The 26,718-nt window shown below is 38.4% G+C and overlaps 1 protein-coding gene across 2 annotated transcripts in view; it reads right to left on the reverse strand.

Moving 5' to 3' along the window:
* Positions 1-7,672: 7,672 nt before the first annotated feature.
* Positions 7,673-26,718, reverse strand: part of csnk1da (casein kinase 1, delta a) — a 40,705-nt gene continuing 21,659 nt past the window's right edge. Inside the window, exons 3-10 of one of the 2 annotated variants that reach the window (XM_056453861.1) lie at positions 25,127-25,275; positions 24,551-24,779; positions 21,645-21,815; positions 19,658-19,806; positions 19,405-19,576; positions 18,111-18,223; positions 16,092-16,160; positions 7,673-9,694 (exon numbers count right to left, since the gene is read on the reverse strand). In XM_056453861.1, the coding sequence (XP_056309836.1) occupies positions 16,128-16,160; positions 18,111-18,223; positions 19,405-19,576; positions 19,658-19,806; positions 21,645-21,815; positions 24,551-24,779; positions 25,127-25,275 (1,016 nt within the window). In that variant the 3' untranslated portion in view covers positions 7,673-9,694; positions 16,092-16,127. The remainder of the gene's footprint in view (positions 9,695-16,091; positions 16,161-18,110; positions 18,224-19,404; positions 19,577-19,657; positions 19,807-21,644; positions 21,816-24,550; positions 24,780-25,126; positions 25,276-26,718) is intronic. The other variant, XM_056453860.1, reaches the window with a different exon arrangement.

Here is a 26,718-nt window from a genome sequence, read left to right on the forward strand (position 1 = left end):
TTGTTTACCTTATTTTACTCCTAAACCTACTTTTCTCACCATAAATATAATCTACATTGCTTTTTCTCTTCATTTCAAATACTCATACTGAACAATATATATATATATATATATATATATATATATATATATATATATATATATATATATATATATATATATATATATATATATATATATATATTATTTTTTTTTTTTTTTTATGATGAAAGAAAAGCTTGCAGTGCATTCCATCATTTCGTTGTTGTGTAAACGAGATTTGACAGCAGCACTGCCTACTGGCATTGGTTCTAATTTTACACCAGCATCAACAGGAGACAGATCTGCTGCTGACTAAACTACTTGCCACATCAAAAAATTGTTTTTAATAGAAACAATCTTCAGTGCAGCTATGAGAAATATTGCCTCTGTAAGCCCAGAATCTGTCCCACTGCCCTTCCACTGTGCCTAGAGTCAGGCTGGGACATTTTCTGTCTCTGGTTTCAGTTTTCAGACTGGCAGCATAATTTGATAATGACCCCATCTCTGTCTGCAGAAACATAAAACCAGATCTGCTCAATAAATGTTGAATTCACGTCACAGTTGTCTTATTTTTACATACATAACAGGCGAATTAATCCATGAATACAGTACAGAAAGCCATTTATGAGCCATTACAGATTATATTCATGTGATATTTTAAATCCACATTACCCTAACGTTAGTCATAAAATGTAGAAATAGTGCCTCCTGTCATTCATTAAGTGAACTGCACCCAAATACTCGAACCCGAAAATTAAACTTTGTTGTTGGTTTACTCACCTTCAGGCCATCGTTGGTTGAATTTTTGTCGAGTAACGTTAGAATGTATAGATGTGTTGCTGTTTTGTTGTTGTTTTTGCTAAAACTATCGCTGGTGACACTGTGAGATGTAAAAATAACAAACAAATTAACAAACAGGCGAAACGAAATTAACATCCGTGACTCCGGACCATAAGCGGTAACGATAAACGGCAGGTGTCTATGGCGTAAATTTCAACATTATTACCTTTAATCGACAGACCTGCCAGCAAACGGCACTGTTTCTTTAAAACTTTTACCTTCATTAAGTATTAAATGGATCATTTCAGCCATTTTCAAATTTTGTTTGTGGAGACAAATCGGTCCAATGTTTGCTAGAGCGATCATTCGAGAACGCTCTGAGGGGAAACGGTAGAATAAGCCGATTTCACTATTTGATTGGCAGCTCAAAGCAAGCCATGACAACAAAAAGTACAATTAAAAAAAATGAACTAAAGCAGATATTTCAGAGTAACTCTACATGATTTTAATAGCCACATCAATCATGTAAAGTAGCCTATGTTGATGAGCATTTGAACGACTTCACGTTTTAACCATTCATTTACAAAACGCCATTTTGGGGGCCTGAAAATTAGTTTGCAAAGTGCACCTATATTGAAAACGCTGGTTACTGACGTAACTGTGGTTCTATGACTTAGTGGAAGACCGCCAGAGGCAGTGCTGAAAGCACTAGTGGAAAACCCCTCACGCTCGCGCCTGATCGAGAATCGAATAACAAGCTGTCACCTCGTGACTTGTGACGTGCCCCAAGCTATAATAACCCTTTAGCACGTCACTTCCATCTCTTAGATCATTCTCGCAATACCGAGTGACCAGAGACTCTGGCGGTCTTCCACTAAGTCATAGAACCACAGTTACGTCAGTAACCAGCGTTCTATTTCCTATCGTTCCAGACCGCCAGAGGCAGTGCTGAAAGCACTAGTGGAAGACGAATACCTACGCAGTCACGAGGAATCCTTTTCTGAAACTTCCGGACAGGCAGACAACACTGCAGCACACACTGCCGGCAAGGGAGTCACATTTAGTCTGTAAAATCGTGAAAATGTACACGATGAAGTCCAGGTTGCTGCTGCACAAATTTCAGCAAGCGACACCCCTTTGAATGCCGCCCAAGAAGTTGCCATGGAACGTGTAGAGTGGCAATGAACAGATGATGGGGCAGGTAGTCCTGTAGACTCATATGCATGTAAAATAGCTTGTGTCACCCAATGTGCCAGTCTCTGTTTAGAAAGTGCAGCACCTTTGCGTACATCACTAAAACAGACAAATAACTGGTCCGTTTTACGCCAGACTGCTGTTCTGTCAATATAAGCCCTCAGGGACCTGACTGGGCACACCTCCAACTGTATGCCATCCCGATCTGATGGTAGCGCAGCCAACACAATAGGTGAATTCGTGAATTGTGGAGACAAGATCTTGGGCAGAAACGCTGGATTAGGCCACAATGAAACACTGCTAAAATCAGCACTCCAACGCACACAATGGTCACTCACTGACAATGCATGAAGTTCACTCACACGCTTTGCCGTTGTAACTGCCAAGAGGAATGCAGTTTTGAATGACAGCCACTTAATATCAGACTCCAAAATTGGCTCAAATGGTGGTTGACACAGGGAATGCAGCACCATACTTAAATCCCATGTTGGACTCCGAACCACTCTTGGAGGACATAGACGATTTACTCCTTTCAAGAAGGCAGCAATCAGCTGGTCAGACCCGAGTGAAGAAAACCCGAGCTCAGCACGGTGAGCAGACAAAGCTGCAACATACACTTTAAGTGTTGATGCAGAACGTCCAAGCTCAAAAAGGTGTTGCATGAAGTCTAAAATGCATCCTACTGAACACTGTAAGGGATTAATATTACGGCTGGAACACCAATCACAAAATACCTTCCACTTACACAAATACAACTTGCGAGTAGATGCAGCACGCGCATTCAAAACAGTGTCCCTGGCCCTTTGTGAACACTCCAAGAGAGGCCTGGTGGTCCTAGAGGCCATATCCACAGTTTCAGCCTGTTTGGATGCTGGTGCCATACTCTCCCCTCCAACTGACACAGCAAGTCTGGTCTGTTCGGCAGGCGACAAGGTGGTCCTATTAACACAGAGAGAAGAGTCTGAAACCATGGTCTTGCAGGCCAATGTGGAGCCACTAACAACAGATGGTGTTTGCGGTCGCGAACCCGGCAAATTGTTTTCCAAATTAGTGGTAGTGGGGGAAAAGCATACAAGATCACGTCTGGCCAGTCGTGAGCCAACGCATCCATGCCCAGAGATCCTGGTTCGTCCATCAGAGAGAACCAATGAGGACAGTGAGACGTTCGGCTGTCTGCAAACACATCCACTACAGCAGTCCCGTAGGTCCGCCATATCATTTGTACGACATCTGGGTGAAGACTCCAATCTCCCTGTGACACCCTGCCACGAGACAGAGCATCTGCAGCATGATTGAGTCGTCCTGGTAGGTATGCTGCCCGTATTGAAAGCAGATTGGTCTGCGCCCAAAGTAGTAGATGGTGAGCTATTCGAAGCGCATTCTGTGACCTTGTGCCTCCCTGATGGTTTATATAAAAAACAGTCACCTTGTTGTCCGTTCGCACTAAGACATGTTTTCCCCTGAGAACAGTCTGAAAATGCAAAAGTGTAAGGAACACCGCTGTTAGTTCCAAAACATTTATGTGCGCTGTGCGCAGAGTCCCTCTCCAGGTGCCATTCACTCCCCTCTTGCGCCAGACTCCCCCCCAGCCAAGAAGACTTGCATCTGTCCTTATGACCTCCCAATGTGCAGGTGGAGGTCCTAGGCGAACCCCGGAGAGAAGGAACTGTTGCTGAGACCAAGGTGCTAGGGCTCGCATGCAGCGGGCTGTGACTTTGATCTTCGTGTATTTGTCTCGTATTGGACAAAGGCGTTTTTTTATGAGCCATCGCTGAAATGGCCTGAGCCACAACAACCCGAGCGGCACCACTGTTGTTGCTGCTGTGAGCTTCCCCAAAAGTCTCAAGAGAGTCACATAGCACTGATTGCGGCCAACGCGTAGCCTCTTTATAGCTCCCAAAATTGACTCTATTCTCTCTAATGTCGGGCAAGCCGACATTGTGACAGAGTTTAGAGCAAGGCCTATAAAGCTGGTTGACTGCGATGGAATAAGCTTGCATTTTCCCCAGTTCACTGCGATCCCCAGAGTTGTGATGTGTTGCAATAGCTGATGAGCATGATCCAGTGCTTGCTGAGGTGATGCTGCACAGACAAGCCAGTCGTCCAGGTATGGCATCACCCTTATGCCAGCCCTCTGGAGTGGTTCCAATGCTGCCTGGACGAACTTTGAGAACACTCTCGGTGCCAATGCTAGGCCGAATGGCAGAACCCTGAACTGAAATATTTGGCCCCCCGTGGCAAATCGAAGAAACTGTCTGTGATTTGGAGCAATTGGAACATGAAAATAAGCGTCTGTCAAGTCGATTGTCACAAACCAGTCTTGTGGCAGGATGGCCTGCAGTACATCTGCTGTACGTAACATTCTGAATGGCAGGAACTTGAGAAAACGATTCAAGTGTCTTAAATCTAAGATTGGGCGAAACCCGCCCTCTTTCTTTGGAACCAGAAAGTAAATGGAAAAAAATCCCCCGGGATGAACTTGGGGATCGACATGTTCTATGGCACCTTTGCGCAACAACACCTGAACTTCGTGCGCAAGCGCCTGTGCCTGACGTGGATTGCGAACAACTGTCTGTCTCACGCCGGTCTGAACAGGGGGTCGACAGCGAAACTGTATACGGTATCCTCTTGAAAGGGTGGTCAAGAGCCACTGGTTTGTTGTTATTGATCTCCAATGACTCAATTGACTTTCCGTGAAACAGCCCACTGTCGACATATGTGCGTCAACGCTCTCGAAAACGCTTTTCAGTAGAAATGGGGGGGCGACGTTGGTAACCTGGGGTTCGAGCCAGTGTCTGATGTCCGCGTGGTTGGGTCCCACCACGTTTGGGGGGTGGAGGTGGTGGAGGAGCAGGCTGAAAATTTCGATGATGGACACGTGGAGCGGACCTATAGTTGGGTTTTACACCAGCATTATGAAAACGAGCACCAGCGGGTGCTGGAGGGAGCCTGGTCCCAGACGCAGTCCCCACATGACGGGACCGACTTTCGGATACCGACACACGCCGGTCTAACGCTTCCTGTGCTGCTGGCCCAAAAATTTGGCCAGGTACCAAAGGTAATTTTCGCAAATTGTTTCTACAGACCTCTGGCAATGGGGATTGGGCCAACCAAACTTGCCGTCTAGCTTGCACAAGGCTACCTAAAGCAGTTCCACAGTGATTAGCAATAATACCCATGGTCTGTAACATAAGATCAGTTAGGTCTGTCGTTAACTGATCAGAAGAAGTTTCTTTCAGAGAGGTGTGTAGAGCCACAAGCATATGTGCCAAAGAATTAGAGACACGGCCAAGACTCGCTGTAGCATTGTATGCACGAGACAGTAACTCATCAGTGCGTCTACACTCAGCATTGGGACAGCGTACATTCTCACGAAGTGCCTCATCAGGAGATACAATAAGTGCCGCCACACTAGCTTCAATAGGTGGCATGCTACAAAGCCCTACTGTTTCTGGATCTTGCATTGAGGCCAGTGTTCGGGCTACCTGATCTGGACGTGTAGCCTTTGTTGAGTTTTGCAATGCAGACACTAATACAGATGTAAAATCATTACACTGAGGCATTGTAAAGGATTTTCCTTGTGTACGACGCAAAAACATATTCTCAGAGCCCATTGCTGGTTGAGGGGGATCTAGATTAATACGTGCGAGCATGGCTTTTAGCGTGCTCTCCAGGGATGTAACAACTGAAGATGACTCACCTGACTTTTCAGATATCGTCTCACTACCAGAATGCTGTGATGGCTCGGCATGCATATTATCCGCAGCATTCGACGCAATGTCTGGAAATGTTTCAAAAATTGAGTCAGAGGCAGCCACTGACATCACATCTAAATCCTGTCCTGTGTGTCCGGATGTCAACTGTAACTTAGGCTGAACATCCTCCTGTGTCGACAGCGGTTCATCCGTTTTAGACTGAACTTTTGCCAAAAGTGGCAATAACAGTTCCACTGTAGAAGTCAGCTGTTCAACTTTGCGTGATAGATTAGATGACTTAGTTTTCTTGATCTTCCTTTCTGTTTGGCATGCTTGCTTACGTTTACGATCAACTGCGGTGTCACTGGATAATAGTAAAGCATTACCCAATTCGGATTCTAAACCCGCTAGCCGAGCGCGACGTGCGGCGAGCGGCATAATAGAGCATTCCGGACACGGATCCGTCATAGCTTCTTTAAGATGATTCACACCCAGACACGCTGGACATTGATGGTGCCCGTCCATAATATCCATAATATTAGGACATGTAGTACACTGAAGTGAATCCATTTTAAGCGGCTCACCCCCTGAAGACGATCAATCCGAGTTTGTTAATTCACGCTGCGTTCAAGCTCATACACGCTCTCAGCCGAGGCAACCAGTGCGTCCGAGTGTATTTTTCCGCGGAAGTGTTCAACCTTGCCGGCATCCAGCAGATTGAAAAAACACTTGCGTGATGCAACCAATATCCCGTGATCGTTGTGAGATGGCTATAATCCAGTGATCCGTGTATGGATCGATGTGATGTGATGTAATGTAGACGAAACAGCTCGCGATATATCCTGAAGACCTCTTCAGCAGCAAGCTGCACAGATTATCGTCTAGTTCGACTCAAACAAGCGAGAATGAGAAAGAGATGGAAGTGACGTGCTAAAGGGTTATTATAGCTTGGGGCACGTCACAAGTCACGAGGTGACAGCTTGTTATTCGATTCTCGATCAGGCGCGAGCGTGAGGGGTTTTCCACTAGTGCTTTCAGCACTGCCTCTGGCGGTCTGGAACGATAGGAAATAGAACAGTATGGTTTCGGTCTCCATGTTAAGTAGACCAAGACGATTGTTTACTCCCTGAACTGTGCTGCTTAAGATACTCCACCAATGATACTCAACACCCATCTTGATAGTTTATATTCACAGCTTTACAAAACGATTAGCCTAGCATAGCATTAGACGAATTTTGAGAAGCAGCAGCCTTTTTCTCCATAGAAAGTTTTGTTTCAACTATGGAAATCAATGTGGTTTCCAACATTCACTATAAAATCTTGCTGTGTTCGACAAAGAAGTTCATAAAAGTTTAGAACCATTAAGTGAGAGTTATCTATTTTTGGAGGTGAACTATATGCCTCTAACAGTGATTGTTAATCCTAATAGTTTCGGTAGGGAAAACTGTACATTTGTGTGCTCGGGTCATGTGGATTACAGCAGCATAAATATGGATTTGGGACCATTAAACATGACACATGTTGGCCCCTGTTCTCTTCCATTAGTGATCCTGCACTATTGCTCTTTTAACCCTCAACATTTAGTCAACCCCCGCATGATTCCAAACCAACTGGAGTTTCTTTTTTACTGAACCTTAAAAGATGATATTTTGAAATATGTAACTAGACACCATCTACAATAATAGGTCAGTTTGGCTACTAGTTAACCTTCTTCAAAACATCTTCTGTTCAACGATCTCATATAGGTGTGGAAAAACTGAGTTTGAGTAAATGATGACAACTTTAGATTTAAAACAATCCCTGGAATTTCTCCTCGTATACCATCTTGGATGGCATTTATTTAATTATTTAACCAGGAATGTCCCATTGAGATACAATATTTCTTCTAGCAGGGTGTCTTGGACATGGGGTGAATTAAAAAAGTCCCTTATTACGAAGCATCTCATGTGTGTCGAATATAAAAAGGGAAAAATGAAGACAACTTACAAGTACTTATTAATTTATTTACACATTTTAAAATACACAAATACAGTGGCAATACAAATGAGGAAATAAAATCTTCCAGAGAAGGAAGATTTCCTTAATTCCACCTGATACAGCACAGTGTGATGCAGAAGGACTGGCCAAGCAGTCGCGTGTAGAATGAACCAGAAAAATGAAAGAGAAATCCATAATAGCTCGATCCCCGACAAAGTGTACTTGTGCCTACATTTAAACACCACCAGTACTGGAGCGGCTGTTTCTGTGAGACCACCAGTGGAGAGAAAGAAGTACTAACTTATCAAATCTAGAACGGAACAAAGTCCCTCGCACCTCTCTAAGCTCTAACCTTTTCCCCATACTCACGATACACACACACACACACAGACAAGTGGCTATGAAAAAATGGTACTTTGCCATCACTAGAAACATCCTATATACATGACAACAGAATTGAAGATTTTCACCACTAGACCCCCCCGCCCCAGACCCCCATGACTACAGAAAAAGCCTACGCTCTACTATGCTGAATGATACGGACAGGCAGCTCGCCTTCCACATCCTCTGTGACTTATAGCACCAGTAAGTCAAAGAACCACACTTCTGAAACAAGGGAAAAGTTGTACTAAAAGCATTGGTAATACTCGGTAAATAAAGTTAAAGGAAAACAAACAAACAAACAAACAAAATACCTTGCATCTCAATAGTTAAAAGTGTCAGACAAAAAAAAAAAACGAATCAAAAATCAGGCATGGCTTAAATGATGGCTGGTGTTCTCTCAATGAGACAAGCTGGACTTCCAAATCCAAACAAACATTTGTTTGCGTAACAAAGAGGAAATAAAAGAGAAAAAGGTGCCAGTTTGTCTCAACATGCCCGAGCCTTTACGCTTATACCCTCAGGCCAGAAAAACGAAGCCCTTTTCGCCATTATTAGACTTCCGCAACTGCTTTAAACAACACCGTCCAACAGCATGGACTCAACCAAGTGTATCTGTGTTACTGTAAAAGCTTAGTTCAGGGGTTAAAAAGAAACAATAATAACATCAACAACTCTACAATACAGGCATCTCACAGCTTTCGACAAACAAAAACGCATAAAGGGAATGCAATAAAATCTAGAAGCGAGATGATATAGAGAGGGCCTGGCTGTTTGCTGCCAAAACAAAACAAAAGGTGATACTGTGTGTACAACTAAAACCATTTGCTGTATTGTTTCTCTGCCTGCACTTCGAAATAAGAAACTACGAAAAGACATAAGACACCGCCGTCATTCTGCCTCACGAACGAACAGGCTTTCCATTTAATTCTGCCTGTTAAGCTTAAACTAACAACAAAAAAAAAGAGAAGATTCACCTGCAAAAGACTGTAGCCAGTGTGAAATCAATTTAATCTCTGTTGTACATCAACTTAAAGACAAAAATAAAAGGTTACGCAAAGCAAAACGTCAATGGCTATCAGTGCAGCTGCATTCCAAGCTGTGTGAAAGTTATTTTTTTTGCAACAGGAGAGAGGATACATCCCGCGATCAGAGCTGGCTTTAGCCAAAACACTCTGCTTCGTGAACGGCCCCTGGACGGCAGGAGAACGGCCCTCTCCTCCTGTAATATGTGTGTGTTTCAGAGGGCCAAAGGCAGCGTCGGTCGAAAAATCACGCCCTTTCCCATCCCGTCCCTCCTATCTTGCCAGCAATTGACTGGCAGAGAGTCATGTGCCCGGGTGTCATTTTAAGTAGTGTAGGTGAGGAAATGTGTGTGCGTGCATGTGTGTGTGTGCAAAAAAGAAGAACAGAAAACCAAAAACAGTTCATCTCTGGAGTTTTGCGTGACTCTCAAGTGTTGTTTAATTGCATTGAGAGGAAGGAGGAAATGAAGTGTCTGCTTGGATTTGATTTCACATGGTTAGAGGCTGCTGGAGGAGTCCTTGTGCAGATCAGGGCCGTGGATGGTCTGCTCTTGAGGCGTGTGGAGGGTCTCATCGAGGTACGGCAGACTGCAGGCCACTTGGGGTGACGCGAGAAAGAGCCTGGGTGAGGAGACAGACGGGTCAGTTTAGAAAGAGAAACTTGATTTGAGGAAAAACACAAACAAACTGCTGCTAAGATTATTAGGGTTCTGGTGCGGGTAACGGTGTAATAAAATGGCTACTTTCACACAGTCAGAATTTGGGAGAAACAACTATGGACCCTTTTCACATTTCCGGGTTTCTCAGTAGCAGATGTTGTCATAGTTGAGTAAACTTAAGAGTGCAGTGAATGGGAGAGTACAACATATATTATTTTACAATCCTATATCCTGATCTAATAAAAGACAAACTCCGTGATGGTGTTATCAAGACTTTCAGAAATAGGAAAAAAAAATTGTGTGAGACTGATGACGGCAACTAAAAGAGAAAACATCAAATTAACTCTCCCGTCCATAGATGCTGCATTAGAAACACATCACACAACGGTGATTTTTTAAATATAATTTGACGCAAAGATAATATGCTACATATGTAAATACATAATCTACATGTGTTTATTAAAAAATTAAATATTAAAAACTTAGGGATTTAAGATTAGTCTATTAGGCAACTTAAACTGCCCTGTTCATTCAAGAGAAGACTGGACAACCAGATGAGGTTATGGACAGACGTCACCAAATTCAGTTCCTGTTCTAACTTCTTCATAATGTTTGTTACCACCAGAGGTAATGATACTCAATTAAACTTTCCAGAATTAGAATTACTATAGCGCTTAAATGTTTGTGCTGGGTATGATTTTTATTAATGTTTAAGAATCTCTTTAAAGTTGCATTTAACTGATCAAAATGACAGTAAAAACAATATAAAGGATAACGTTTCTATTTTAATACATTTAAAAATGCTATTTCTGATGACAAAGCAGTTTTTTGCAGCCATTATGCACATTTTCTAATATCACTAACCAATATTTTATTAATAGATTGAATTACTTTATAGAGTTGTTTGCTTTCATAGTAATTTTAAATTAGTTAAAAATTGGTTTGTTCCCTGAACTAAAATGAATTCATGCTGATTTGACTATTTTTATGTGAAAACCATTGCAATTTCACAAATTTCCTTGAGGATCAGAGAGCTAAGAGCAGCTTTTATTTGAATAATTTCTAAAATTAATTACAAATTTTTACTGGCACCTTTGATTAATGTAATGAATTCTTGCTATAAAAGTTTAAACTTTTTTCTAACTTAAAAATGTCCAAACTAGTTGGTCCATGGTAATCTTTGATTTGGCCTTTTCAATTTTTGATTTGAAATGGTTTAGAGATTCTAATTTCCAAATCAATGTAACCTTTTATTTGTTTATTTTATTGTTAAGCTACAAAAAGTTATCTGAAATTAAACATTTCAATTTAAATGGTGTAAATTAATCAGATTTTGTTTAAAATGTACATATGACAGATGAGTCATACACTGAACTACACTGTTCCAGTTTACTATGATCTTTTATGTGAAGCTGCTTTCACACAATCTACATTGTAAAAGCGCTATACAAATAAAGGTGAATTGAATTGAGTGAATCAAGGCAAAGGCAGATTCTGCTTGACTAGTATAATCAGCATTGAACTTCACAGTGTTATAAAAGTGATTATGCTTTTATGGGATTAAATTATAATAAAAAATTACACTACATTAGTTAATATGATTCAAAGTAATCTTTTCTACTTATTTTTTAGTATTATGAAAAAATAATATGAATTAGGAAATTAGCCATGGCAACTTTATTGTAAAATAGTTATGGTATGTGTAACTTCGGCCCACGGCTCGCAATGATTTTTGGTTTTTAGCCATTCATACGAAATAGCTTGGGCACCCCCGTTCTAACTTGACACACTTTTGGTTATAATTGATGAATATTTGTCCATATTTAAGATTTTTGGTTATATACGCTGAAAGTGACTCTCATCATGAACTGTGCATGAATGAATCATATTCAGCACTACAACCGGAACTGAAAACTATTATTCTGCTGTGTGAACAGCCATTGTTCTGCTATTCCCATGAGTCATCTCAATGTCATGGGAATGTGTGGGATACCAATGACACCAAATGAAGTGTCTGAGACCCCTTACATCTGGTATGAAGATGATCCGAACACAAGCAGACAGTGCTGAATACAGGTATAAACGGATCCAGAACACTTTGTGATAGGATCACTCAAACAACATTAGGAGGAAATTGAACACTGTATGTGTTTTAAAAAAAAAAAGAAACACCCATTCACCTGTCAATAGACCACAGCACAGAAACAAAAACATGAACATTGGTAGCCACAATATATATGTGAAACTAAAGTGCAATAACATACAGATGCAAAGACGGATCTTTCAATACCAGGTGTAAGGTCACTTTTTCAGATTCATGATGTCATGCCTTTATCATGAATTCTAGCTTTGTGCCATTGCGAAAAACAAAATAAAATAAATAAATAATCGAGTTAATCAGATTTGTTTCGAGTTTTTGTTCACCAATACTAAGATTTGCTTAATTTTATATCTTAAAGCAAATGAATTTATCGAAATACAAAAAACAAATGCATTTAATAATCAAAAATCAATAAAAAACAGCTTATAAATAAATTACTTACAAAGTTTTTATTGGTAATTATTTTTTACAGTGAAAATTAAAATCTGTTGTGATTTATTTTTTTTAAATAAAGATAAAAGTAGAGATAAATTGTAATAGTGCACTTATTTTGCAAAATACAGCTGTGAATTTACATGACACCGTTCACGAGTTCACTTATTGAAATCTTTATGTTTGAAATACTGATTGAGCAAATTTATGTGAACAGTTCGGCTCGAAAACTCCCCCTAAAAATTGACAACTATTTTTCTTGTCAAAATGACAACATAGTAGTAGTTAGAAGGGGGAGGGGTTAACCGTTGGTCTCTGTACGCTTTGAGTCCTAAATATTTCAAGAGGTCCTGAGGTTGTCCTCTGAGCTCCCCTATGGCCTGCAACACCATAGGGCGAATAGCAGGAGGAGGGTCAAGGATTAGAACACAGAATACAAAGGGTGTACTGTATCTTTGTTTCCACTCAGGACCATAACACAGCAGGTTATTTCAAGAGCGGGGGAGGGGACTCTCTGCTAATTGCGTCTTGCCCCTTTCAGATCCACGGTAAAATCGCGGTTGATTAATTGCTAGGTGGGAATCCATTTTTCATGATCCTCTGTAAAAAGGCAAAACAGTCCAGGGGGCCCATGAAAACCCAGGGGCCAATCGAGTAAATGTTCTCTTAAAGGGTGAACCCGTTTCTGACGTTTCAGAGGGAACAAAAGGGCTGAGCCATTCTGCAAATCTGAGATGAACAGTAAACATGTATTATTCAGGACACAAACTATTTCCTGCAAACTAACATCACAAGCAGCAGTTTTACACTTTGTAAAACAAACAAACGGAATGCAAAATAAAGCTTGTAAGTGTAAAGCTGCATTGATAAGTGGGTGCAGGAGCACAGTCTGGGTGGTCACACTGCATGCCAGAGAGAGCCAAAACCAAGCACTGGGGGTTAAAAGAGTGAGGCAGAAAGAGGCATTCACACCCAGGCAGCTAGAGGTTATTGTGAACACAACACAGAGTGTAGAAACACACAGTCACAGCCAGAGGGCGCTGCACAGCACACAATTCAACAGCGCTCTGCTGCACGGCATTTCTGCTTCAAAGACAGACCTTTTTTCGCATTTACAGACACTACATTACCGCAATGCATTCTCTAAATACATGCATGAGTATATAGTGAACGCATGTTGGCCTGCTAATAGTCCATAAGTACATATGGGAGTTTTTCTGTTGCGGCACTAAATGAAAGCAGAGTGCGTGCCTTGTGTTTTTAACTCTTGATCCTTATCAAATTTGAGAGAAGATATGTCGGCCAGACATTTACATAACTAAAAAGGAATGAACATATTAAAAATACATCCACAAACCCATGAATGGTTCCTTTCATGACTTCAATCAGCGAAATATTTTTGGATGATCTGCGACTTGATGCTTTAGGAAAACAGTTGAGATGTGGTTAAAATGGCGCAGAGGATAACAGTACTGTCCATCTGTGAGTAACGCATCATCGTCATCTGCTGTTATGAATTACTTTCTCTGCTAGGATTAAAAATACCATCTGAATCAGAGTGGGGTGTGAGGTCAGAAACTGCTAACCGGGATGAAGCCAGATTTAAGTATGCAAGTATCCCAGCTATGAATACTGCTGGTTTTGGCGTTGAATCATGATTGACCACAAAGACAAAAGCATTTCCCCATTTCATTTTCTCTATAGACACTTCAATCTCATTTTCCAGTTATGAGTCTAAGCCATAAACTCAACTCAAACCAGAAATATATCACTTTCACTACATAATTAGATTTATTAATAATATTTTATTATGTTTTAATGCCATTTAATAGGCATTGGCTATATTCATGGCAATATTAATATGTCTATTCAGTACATAATCTACAATCATAACAGTTTCTTAATAAACAAGCATTACACAAGAAAAAACAAAAATACTGATTAAAGGTCTCGCCACATGATTACTGTGGACAAAAAAAAAAAATCTATGTAATGACGACCGATAACTACCGTTTTCATCGTATTTTATGGGGAAAATAGAAATCTACATTTTGTAACTTTACAAAGCACCCAAAAATGTAGTTATTATTTCTTTTGACAGACTAGACTACAGTTCTTTGTTTTTTACAAAAAACAAAAATGTCCTTTAAAGGGGTGGTCCACTACAATATCGTATTTTAAACTTCAGTTGATGTGTAATGTAGCTGTGTGAACACCAACATCTCTGAATGTAAGACGCTCAAAGTTCAATGTAACGGGTGACCTTGGCTTTTACAGATTTGGCTTAGCAAAGCCTACAGCGAATGAACTTTGGGGACTACAAAAAAATACATCCAGGCTAGTGAGATCACAAAGGCTTCCAGTTACACGCATTCATCACACACACACAACCTGCGTGGTGAAGGTAACGTAATTGTTATAGCAGTAATATTATAGCAAGGAAAGCTAAAATGGCATCCAAATGCTGCTATTTCCACAGAGCTTCTTCTGTTTCTGTAGGACACGACACAAAGAGAGAAGTGCTTACAGTTTCATTTTAATTATGTTCCAGAGAATTATAAAAATATATAGCTAGCATTTAACAAAGGAGAACTTCCAAAATCTCTCCCAGTTCAGTGCTGGATTTAGCTAAAACTCCTCCAACCGACGAAGCTGAGGATTGTGAGCCACAAGCATTTATTTTTATTTGTTAAATTGGACCAACTACGGGCACAGTTTATAGCGTTAACGGAATGTTGTAGCGAGGACGTAAACAAGCATGAACACGACAGGAAATGCTGTTTGGTCAAATCGCTGTAAACACCCACAATCTTCTTCAGCAGCGTGTGCAGTGTCTCTCTATGCGGCCGATTTCCATTCGATCTACATCTCAAAAAACAAATTCACAAAATATATGTGAACGTTTTAGATTACATACTCATGCTTATTCCGGATACATGTGAAAGACACTAGTCAGATTTTATTTTAGAGAGCAGGCGTGAGGTTCAACTGTGTACTCTTCATCATTCAGCTGCTTTCACTGACAATGTTTAGACTACAAAAGCGCACGTGGGGCCGATCTGCGAATCACAGCACATTATGTAAGCTGACCAATCAGAGTCTCTTGAGGACGGGCCTTTCGGAGGTACTGGGAAATATGACCGTCGAGTTATGTTAGCCGAGTAGCTGTATATAATCAAAGAAAGATATATAAAAAAATTACGTGATTTTTTTACAAATTAAGCATGAACACACATTGCTTTGCATCTTATAAACACAACCAAGCCTTAAAAATACACTGTGGACCACCACTTTAAAGTGCAAGTATCTCAAGTTAAAAAAGTAAGATGCAAAATGACAAAGCAATATGAAACTACTGGAAGATTTGTGAAATATACATGAATGCATATGAAATATATACAGAGAAAAACATTTTCAATGCAAATTATTAAGACTACATTGTTTAAATGAATTAATGTTAATGGTAAAAATCTTCAACAATATTGGCATAACACTTTTAAAAATACATTCACAAGTGAATCTCAGAGCTGATAGCTGGATTGTGCTTCTCTATAGAGAAAATGAATGGGGTTTTCACTTTTGAGTTGCACTACATGGGGATAAAAACACCTTTAGTAAAGCACTTAACAGCATTTGCTAAGCATCTGACTGCTTGATCTGAATTACTGTTGGGAGTGAAGCCTCTCATTGTTCCGTGTGGTGAGTATTGTGCTGCGTGTGACAGCCGTACAGCAGTGATGTGGGACAGGGAGTCTATTAATGCAGGGAAGTAGAGGTAGTCCAGGTTACAAAAACATAAGAGACACTGTACCCAACTGTCACTCACCCAATGCTGTCTCTCATACCAGAACATGGCGAGCATCTACTTGCCGTGGTGTTCATAGGGAATGCTATTCTGAAGTGGGTGGGTGGGTAAGTGGAAGGGGGGGGAGACATGTTTATTTGAAGAGAATCAACAACAATTTTGTAAACACCCATCTGAACAGGAGCGTTAACATAGCAAATATTCAAATCACCAGAGGCTCTGTTGACAGAATTATGACTCTGGGCAGCATTTCAAGAATGTGTGACAAGTTCTGAAAAGATCTCCGCAAATCAGATCCAAAATATGTGACAGCGGTTACACAATACTGAGCTCAACAATAAGGATAGTCCAATGGCCCGGGGGCAGCGCTAACATTTCAGCCATCCACAAACCTACAAATTATGTTCATTGCTTTTAACTTTTTGAAGTAGTAAAACTGTGGTGTTTTGAGCAATGCTGTACAGTTACAAACATGCCAATGCAACATTGAGTTGAATGACAGCTTTAGTGATATTTAGATTTGGGCTAGTCTTGAAAAATAAATAATAATGATAAATAAGTTATTAAGTGTAATAATTATGCTAAGTTCACAACACATTCAATCATTAAAATCAAAAAATACAAAATAATAGACTATTTTTTTTTCAATTGTAGAATTACGTGTATATTGTTTACTTCATAAAAACACTGACAATTACAAATAAACAACCAAAAATCTATTACTACTATTAAAATTAATAATACACTGTAAAAAAAAGTTAAGATAACTCAAACCATGAGGAAACCGATTGAAACAAACCATTGGAGTTCAAAAACTAATCCTAATAAGTACTGTGAACTTAATCCGTTTGAGTAAATGAAGCAATTTAGGCACAGTATAACCAATAAATGGAGAACTCAAATCAACTGAGTACTGTAAAACCCAATAAGTTATGGCAACTCAAACCGTTTGAGGAAACCGATTGCAACAAACAATTTCAGTTAAAAAAACTAATCTATGAGTATTGAGAACTTACTCCATTTAAGTTGAATTAATGAGGTATTTAATCAACTCATTACCTTCAACACTGAGTTCAAATGAGTGGAATTAACTGTCAGTAAATTTTGAGTTAGCTACACTCATTTCATTTAATAAAGTTGACCGTTGGGTTTTACAGTGTAGTAATATTAATCAGACTATCAGAAATACTCTTATTGTTGAGCTCGTCAATAATACTAACTACACATACGGAACATAATATTTCATTATAACATTATTATGCATACAAAGTAAAATAAACCCTAATATTCAAATCATATAAAAGTTATTTACTGAGGTAAAATACCAAAATATTTATTTTGTCTTTCACATACAGCTACGGAAAAACTAAAGAGAACACTTTAAAATTGTGAGATACATTGAAGCAAAACTTTATTTTATTTCTGTAAACAACTGCTGAAATTTAGCCTAGATGTAAAATAAAAGTGGCCTCATTTAGAACATAAAATAATGACAATTGTTCAAAACAAAAAATGGCATATTTTCTGACACACAAACATTATTTTTAGGCAAAATAACCCTGGCTTTTCAATCACAAAAAAAAAATCTAACATTTATTTGAGACAAAGTATATCTTTTTTATATCTGGGAAAAACTTTAAATTAACGTTTAACACAAAACATTCAAGTAGTCCTTTAATTATTTCCACAGCTGAATCTCCATTTCACTAATGACAACTAATTTTAAGGTATGCTACAAAGCACATAGCCCAAAAACACCTTTCAGAGCAGAATGCTTTTATAATGGCATGCTAACACAGCCCTGTGAATCATGACCATGAACCGGCTCTATATCACGCCAGGTCACAGCAGACACAAGCTCCATCCAATCTGTCCTTCATGCCCATCACTCTCCATCATCTTTCCCTACTCTACTGGAAACCAATAGTGAAGGAGTTTATGAAGCTTTTCTACTCCGGGATCGGAGCTGCAGCCAGATACTGACACTGCCGAAAACACAGGCAACGGTGTGCAAGAATTTCATCTCATAAAAGTAGTTACCTGTGATGTGGATATGCGTGAGACGTCCTGTCGGCCAGTAAGATCAGAGGAGGAAATGTTGACAGGGGCTCCGCGGTGCAATCTCATACTGACCTTCCTCTCTCGCTCCATTCCTGCCAAAAAAAGAGAAAGGAAGATGCATGTCATCAAAAATATGGAAAAATCTGACATTGACACAACACATTGGGCCATTTCCACCAAAAAAATAAAAATTCCTTCCGTTTTCAAATGTCTGAACCACAGAATAATTCCACCCAACTGGAAACAAAACTGCATTACATTGAACTTAGGACTTTATGGAAAAATAACCGCTTATTAAAATAAACACTCTAAAGTTGACTGGGACATCCCATTTATAAAAGTTAGGACATCCCACTAAATTTCACATGACAAAAAAAGGGTCTGATCTTTGGCAGGTGTTCAAATTTGGAAAATAAAACCTAATGAGCAATCAGATGAACAACAATTTACAGCATTAACAAAAAGACCCTGCCCCACAGCTAAAGCTTAGCCAAAATTGGGTCATGCAACAAGACAAAGATCATATGCACTCCAACAAATCTACAACAGAACAGCTGGGGAAAAAAGTCCAGAGCTCATCCTGACTGAAATGCTGTGGCGAGAGCTGTGCAAAAAAACTCAAACTCCTCCAGAACAATCCGAGATGGATAAAGACCCAGAAAAGGATTACTTTATTGCTAAAAGTGGATCAGAGCATCATGAGTTTGTAATATTTTTTCTATCTTGGCTTTATTTTTGTTAAATAAATAATGATGTCATGCAATATTGATCATCTGAGATTTTATCTTCCAAGAACCATATAGTTTTTCATTATGTCCTACAGGTACAGAAAACCATGAAATTCAATAGGGTGTCCTAACTTTTTCACACAACTGTGTGATGGGTTTACAAGTTTTTGCACCCAGTTGCTTGAAGCATTGCTAATGGAGGCCACACAATTCAAGGAGTTCAGCTTATGGTTAACATGAGAAGCGCAGGGTCACTGTTTAATTGGTGAGATGCCTGTGTGAACCGCCACCATTTTGATAGAGCGAATGCTAGTAAATTTAAGTCATGTCTAGCAAACATCCTGCTGAGTGCAGTAGCTTGCAACCCCTTTAACCACTTCCTTTTGGCTCGGATGACAACAAACTGTCTTGATCTGTAGTGAAAAGTGAAAGGAAAGAAAACCCTAGTGTTTCCATATCACTTGTCATGCACAAAGGAAAATGTAGATGTGTTGATTTATAAACATGTTTATAAACTCCAGTGAAATCATACAGTGGTGTCTTACCTGTGTGTGAGGTTGGCGTGAGGGGTGGGGGAGGTGCTACTTCTTGTGTTCCTCTGGGTCTACCTGAGCTAGAAGGCATCATGCCACGGGCAGCAGGATTTCGCCCATGCCGTAACCTTTCCTCACGATCCCTCCGCTCTCTCTCCGGATCTTCTGCAGCTCTGTTTGCACCCTAAACAGCACACCACATCATAAATTAAGTGCGAAGTCTTAAGAAAAAGCTGTTAGTACAATGACCATACAAATAACTTACAAATTTGAGCATATTCCAGTCAAACACGTAGTCATATGAAAAGCCTTGTCGGTGAAAAAGATTCCTGAAAAGTTGTCTCAGGTAAGAGTAGTCTGGCTTGTCATCAAAACGAAGGGAGCGGCAAAAGTTGAGGTATGTTGCAAACTCGGCTGAAAACAAAAAAAATTAGGAAACATAAGTATTGTGGCCTTTTATTTGACCAGCACATTCATATTTGAAGTTTGAATACTGTAGTGCAGGCCTTCCCAAACCTTTCAGCCCACAACCCACAAAATAACAATGCCAGTGACTCCCAATATTCTCTGAGGTGGTTATAAATATATAATCCTTGCACACAATGGCGCACACACACCGATAGGCCCAAGTCTATTCAACCTTTAATTTTGGAGAGCGCCACTCGGAGACCATCCTCCATGTTCAGTTGTGGCCTGTGTTTAGTTTTATTATACCATGAAGGGTTGAAGGGTGCCATAAAGGTGTCAAAGTTTAACCTGTCATAAAAATCAATGTTCTGTGTCTTTAATATAACGTAATCATCCCAGGGGTCACAAATAAATTTAAATCCTGATGGCTTTTTATTTGCATGTCGTTTTTTAATGTTTATCATTAACATGTTAACAATGTTACTAATAACTACTATTTTGTTCTTCAATAGAAAATATGGTAATTCTAATGGTCTCATAAAATGATTTCGATTTTTGAAAATCAACAAGCGACCCCCCCTCTCATCGTCCTGTGACCCCCACTTTGGGAAACACTGCTGTAGTCAACTATAAAATATACTATTCCACAATTATAAATACTACTCTAGATATAGACCATTTTAATGTGGCGATGTCATTGGCCCATGAACATTTCCTGCTAGTTACCAAACTCTTTTATAACTGTAACAAGAGGCAATTTAATCATATCTTAACGTTAAAACGGCTCCCATAACATGATTCATCAACACTTGGACCTTTGTGAATTCTGGGAAGCTATAGAAATTAAAAATGTAATACAGGAAATACATTAGGACCATTGTTATTGTTTACATCCCTCAAAATGTTCTATACAGACTATTGTTTGTGGTCTGTAAAATGTAAAAAAAAAATAAAAAAAAACATTTACGCATACAAACATCAGTTATTTGATCAAAACACAAAACTACTAACTCTGTGAAATATTACAACTTAAAACTGTTTTATGCTTTATTTTAAAATGTAATTTTGTTTCTTATGAGTTGTTATCTTTATCGTGTGAAATTAATACGATGAACTACTGCTCAAGAAACATTTAAGCTTTATAAGCAAAGCTGAAATCTGTTGTGCTGCTTTATATATTTTGTGACTCATTATGATTTGTCAAGAAAGTTGTTTTATTTTAAACAAATCTTTTGTAATATTATAGATGTCTTTACTAATCATTAACAATCAATTGAAAAAACTTAAAACTTAACAGTACAAACTGTACTGAACAGAGTTCAAAATTAACAGTAGTGGATAGGTTAATGTATTTCTAAAAGTTAATTTTAGCCAGATATATTCCAATACAATGTAAAAAACTAAAACAGTATTAACAACAAGACTAAAATGTTCGATATAACTTTATTTTAGGTGTTTAAATGCTATTTTAAGGGTCCATTTGAGTATTAGTAAACTGTCTGCTTAATATCTGTTGATACTGCTCTTTCAAAAGACATTTAACTGACTATAAGACACTTTGCAAGTACATGTCAACTTACACTCACCCCAACCTAACAGTCTACTTATAATCTAATGAGAATTAGTTGGCATGTAGATGCAATGCAACTTAAATTCAACAAATGGACCATCAAACAAAGTGTGACCAAATGTTCTCTAAAATGAGAAAGCTCAATCACAAATTACACTCAGCAGCCTTTAACTAAAAACAGACAAAAGCTTCTCGTAGTACACGGCTATGATAATAGTATAACTTCAGCCTGTTGGCTATTGAAAAAAGGTTTTATGTAGGAGCACAAGCTTACATGGGTATCCCTTGCACAGGACTTCAATAGGAGTGGACATTTTCTTCTCGCTGATTCGCTCGTACTTCTGTCTCTTTGTGGCAGCTTTCAAACCCTGCCATGGCAGAGAGCCCAGGTTGAAGTACATGAGCACATAGCCAAGAGACTCCAAGTCATCTCGCCTGGACTGCTCTGTGAAAGAAAACACCAACGATAAACACTGTATATCATTACGATAGCCAGACTACAACAGGTGAAGTGGCTTGATTGTAAATCTTAAAGTGATGACAAGCACAAGGTTTCTATATGGTAATATTAGATTAGTAGGGTGTTAATGCACAAATTCGTACTGGAAATTCTGGTTCAGTACACGTGTACTAGGCAAAATATATATCGTTTCAGCATCGATATTGCAACGTGTGCATCCACAATAGTCACATCACAAAGATATGCTATGTTAAGTTGACTTTGCAGTGGAATTTTTACATTTATATATACAAAACCATAATGCATGCACTGTTTATTCCACCTTTATCTCTGCTTTGTTGCATTTATATGCTTGTAGTTTGTATACTACATGTTTTACTCCCCTACAGAACCATCCCAGTCAATCAAAATTAACACATTCGGTAACACTTTAGGGAAAAATTCTCACTATTATCTAGTTGCTTATTAGCATGCATGTTATGTTATTGAGATATTGCCTGCTTATTAGTACTTGTTAGCACATGTTCTGAATGATCTCACTCTACATCCCTAATCCTACCCAATACCTAAACTACTTTAATCACTATTAATAAGGAGTAAATGAGGAGTTGATTAAAGCAAATATCAAAATGGTTTGCTAAGAGCAAGAACTGAAGCTTAAAATGAAGTGTGGCACAAAATTCTCCCCAAGTATAACGCAATATAAAAAAATATTGCAATGTCAGTTTTTTCCAATATTGCGCAGCCCTAACATGTACTCAACAAATACATTGTTGACTTAACAACTGATTCACAGAACTTAATTTGAAACTTAAGTTTTATAGATATTAATTTGAACAATATTAATGAATATTGGAGAGTTGAATTGACTGTTGCACCTCGCCAGGTTATTGCTTTTTCTACTCTTTTAGCTAGACGAGCCATTCGCATCAACTGGAAACAGGTACTTCCTTCATCACAAGACATGTGGATCCGAGAAATCTTTAGCTGAAAAGTAGATGCTACTTGCGGATCTCTCAAATCTTTTTACAGACCTGGAACCCTGTTTTAGACTAATAAGGATTACCCCTTTCTGCTGATATCAACTCTCATACAGAGTAAATAACTGAAAAAAGGAAATATTGACTCCTTAATGCAAACTTTTCTTTTTTTTTTACTTTTTTTGTAAACTTGCTCATTTTTTTTTTATCAAGTAATTTTTTCTTCATTTTTAATTTTTATTTGATTGTTAATTTTATTTTATATTATATATATATATATATATATATTCTTTTGATAGGATAGTGGAAAAAAATAAGAAAACTAAGAGTTTGTGATTTTCCTAAGTAGTATTGTACACAACTATATGCATCTTGTTAAACACCAATGAAAAAATAAATAAATGTTAAAAAAAATAATAAATATTGAATCTTATTCTCAATTTAGCTGATTTTGTTTATTTACCCTTGAAGTCTGTGTGAAGTAAAATTGTACAATGTTTATTTTGCAGGCGCACATTGTTATTATTATTTAGGTGAACAATTCATTTGTGCAAGTTAATCCACAGAAAAAACTGTTTGTTTTTGAAATCTATAATCAAAGTCTGACTATTTCCTTTAGTGTTTAACGTATCGGTCGTTCTCTGTTGACATCAGTTTGGCAGCTTCAGACTAGGGCTGGGTGATTAATCAAAAAGTAAGTCGAAATCTGCTTTCAGAATCTATAACTGATCTAATTTTTCCAGGTCAGTTTTTTTTTTATTTCTTTCCCTACCACGTGTGGAGTCACGTGACTGCTCTGTTAAGGCTACTTTATACTTTTGTGTCGAATGCATGGGTATGGTCTGGCATAGTCTTCATGCGCATACCCATGTACCTCTCAAAAAATGTAACTTCACATTGCAAGTTTGCACTACATACGTCCAATAAACTTATTACACTAAAATAACATTTACACTAAAATATTTGTTTACACAAGATTCAAGAAATGCACTGTTTAAAATATTATTTACAGGAAATTTTATTTAGAAGAGATCCTGCTTCTTTTCTATATTAATATAAAAACAATTACATTGGAAATAATTAATTTTGTTTAAATTTTTGGTTTTGTTTGAATTGAAAAAAAAAAAAAAAAGTTTCCAAAATTGCAAGTTATTTATTTTCACTTGTTTTATAAGAAAAAAAGTTACTGTTGGTTTTAGGCAATGTGTGTTTTAATTTGTTGTGTGTTTGTTCAGTGGTGATGTTCAATAAATAATCATAAATCGTAGATAGGGCATGTTTCCTTAATTTATTTTAAAATAAAGTATTGCATCCTTCATTTAAAAATCTCTCACTTGTAATAAGTGCATATTTACTGTAGGTTACAAAACTTGTTGAATAAATAAATAAAATAATTGTTTATTGATCGAAATAGAGTTAAATGTTGATTTAGGCCAAATTGCCCAGCCCTACTTCAGACACAATATTCTTAACCATATGCTACGAAAGAATGATGAGCAAAAATAAAGCCCCACCCCCTACTAATATTCAGTTTCAGCTGGAAGTACATTTACATACTAATATAAGTCTCAGCAACCTTCGGTTCACACAGACTTTAAGAAAATTGTAATTAATAGCCTTTAGCTTATTTAAAGAGAGAGGCACATTTTATTCAGTAAACCACTATATGAAGCGTCAATCCCAAAGTTACATACTAATAATAATTATTATAATTTTTTTAATAAAGACTTATAAGGGTACCTATTCCCAAGTGGGTGTTGATGGAAGCGTAGCGAGCAGTGCCAGTCAGGTTTTTGTTCTCGCGGTAAGGGATGTGCTGGTGGGTGCGAGCATCTCTGTACTTCTTGGCCAGGCCAAAGTCAATGATGTAAACAAGGTTGCCCTTCTTCCCAAGGCCCATAAGGAAGTTATCAGGCTTGACATCTCTGTGGATGAAGTTCTTGGAGTGGATGTATTCAATACGGCTGATCTGAAAAAAGCAAAAGACAGGTTCAGCAGGTCCAATGACTGATTGAGAGTCTCCAAAACACACCAATTCAAATAAAGCAGAGAGGGCTTGACAACCACTGAACAAGCAGCCCTTTCACATTATGCCTTATTCACCACAATGCCTCTTGGCACTTAATACTCAGTCAAACATGAAGTGAAAGAGGACACTGGTTGTCCATGTAAAACAGCTGAAAGATTGACACTAAAGCTAGTCACGTCAGCGGAGAACCACTTCCTGGAGTCATTTTCCCATTTTGGGTGTCCCGTAACAAGAAATGGGAAGGGTGGAGCGGACAAAGGTTACAGTGAGCACGTCTAGAGCCTTACCATCTGGTCAGCCAGCAGAAGAACAGTCTTTAGGCTGAACTTGCGAGAACAAAAGTTGAAGAGATCCTCCAAACTGGGGCCGAGAAGCTCCATCACCATCACGTTGTAATCTCCCTCTGCTCCACACCATTTGATTGTTGGGATACCAACTGTAAAAAGAAGCAATAGCAATTAATACAGATAGTTTTCTCTTAAATATTAAATCTAACGTGGCTTATGAAGAAAATGCTGGCCAACTGAAAGAAAAGCTGAAGGTTTAGATTACTGAATAGTGAGGAACGTATGTGTAGGGTTGAAAAATTGACATACAGAAACTGAAGGTGACCTACAACATAACCGGCAGGGGGTTGGGAGCCTGTTTGTGATAAAAACACAAGGAGAGCTTCAGCGTAGGCAAACCAGCAGCTCTGGTTGGTCACAGTCAGAAAGGGCTCTAACTCATCAGCCATAAAGCATCAACCATCTCTAAAATGACCTTCGAGTGATGCACAAGAAGATATAGGCTATCATGGAAAGACAGCTGATGCCCAATTAGATGTCTTCAAGGGCATTTTTATCGCCCCCGCTCAACTACACAGCAACAGACGAACCAGGAAAGGCAGCTGTCACAACACTAATGTAATTTGAATGTGTACTGATCTGATAGGTGTACAATACACAAACTTCCAGTTAAGCAGAGAAACCTGTCACATGATTCAGTTATAGCCAGCTGCTTTAACGAAAAATCTTGCTTAAATGAGCATTTGTACAGTCTGCAGAAGAAAACTAAATTAAGATACGCTTGTCAAGAGTGAAATCAAATTAGTTTAATTTACAAAACCCGTAATGATGTTCTCATATGTCCATGTGTCATGCATCACATAATTATACCATTTAAATAATTGTTTTAGCTTTTCTGATCAGTTATGTGTATTACAGGGTTCTTACACCTTTTCCAACTTCAAATTCCAGCACTTTAAGCACTTTCAAGATGCATATTTATGCTTTTCCAGCACCTAACAACCACGGTAAATTACGTTTATATATGCTGTATGTACTTTTTCACAATTAAATCCATTGTGCCATTTTAAAAAACATAATATGACATTTTCAACTTAAATTGTTCAATACTTTGGAGCACAGATTTATTGGGAGAGTCAATTCAAAAATGCTAAAAATAAATAAATAAATAAATAAATAAATAAATAAAGTTTAGTTATTGGATGAAGTATCTTTTAAGTTTGGTCTCGTTCTACCTAAAGTTGATGTCTCAAAAAGTTAGCTTACAGTCAGATTTTGTTTGGGTGTAGTACCAAACTTTCATGACCAGTCGTTCATATTTCGTGTGCATCACTATTCAAAAATAATGTAACAAATTAAATCCTTGCCACACAGCCCAAGAATATTCTTGCTGCAAATTAATGAACTGTTCCTATGTCAACTGTTTTGAAAATCAGTCACCAAATATGGAAACCACAGTTTGCAAGCTTCCATTAATATTATACCTAATAATATAACTAATTAAGGTACTGTTGTAACTATGCGAATGTCCCACCTGTCAAAGGGTGACAGTTAAGGGGTTAAAGGAAAACATGTTTAACGGTTGAAAATGT

The sequence above is a fragment of the Danio aesculapii genome, chromosome 3 (genome assembly GCF_903798145.1).
Source record: "Danio aesculapii chromosome 3, fDanAes4.1, whole genome shotgun sequence".
Classification (NCBI taxonomy): domain Eukaryota; kingdom Metazoa; phylum Chordata; class Actinopteri; order Cypriniformes; family Danionidae; genus Danio; species Danio aesculapii.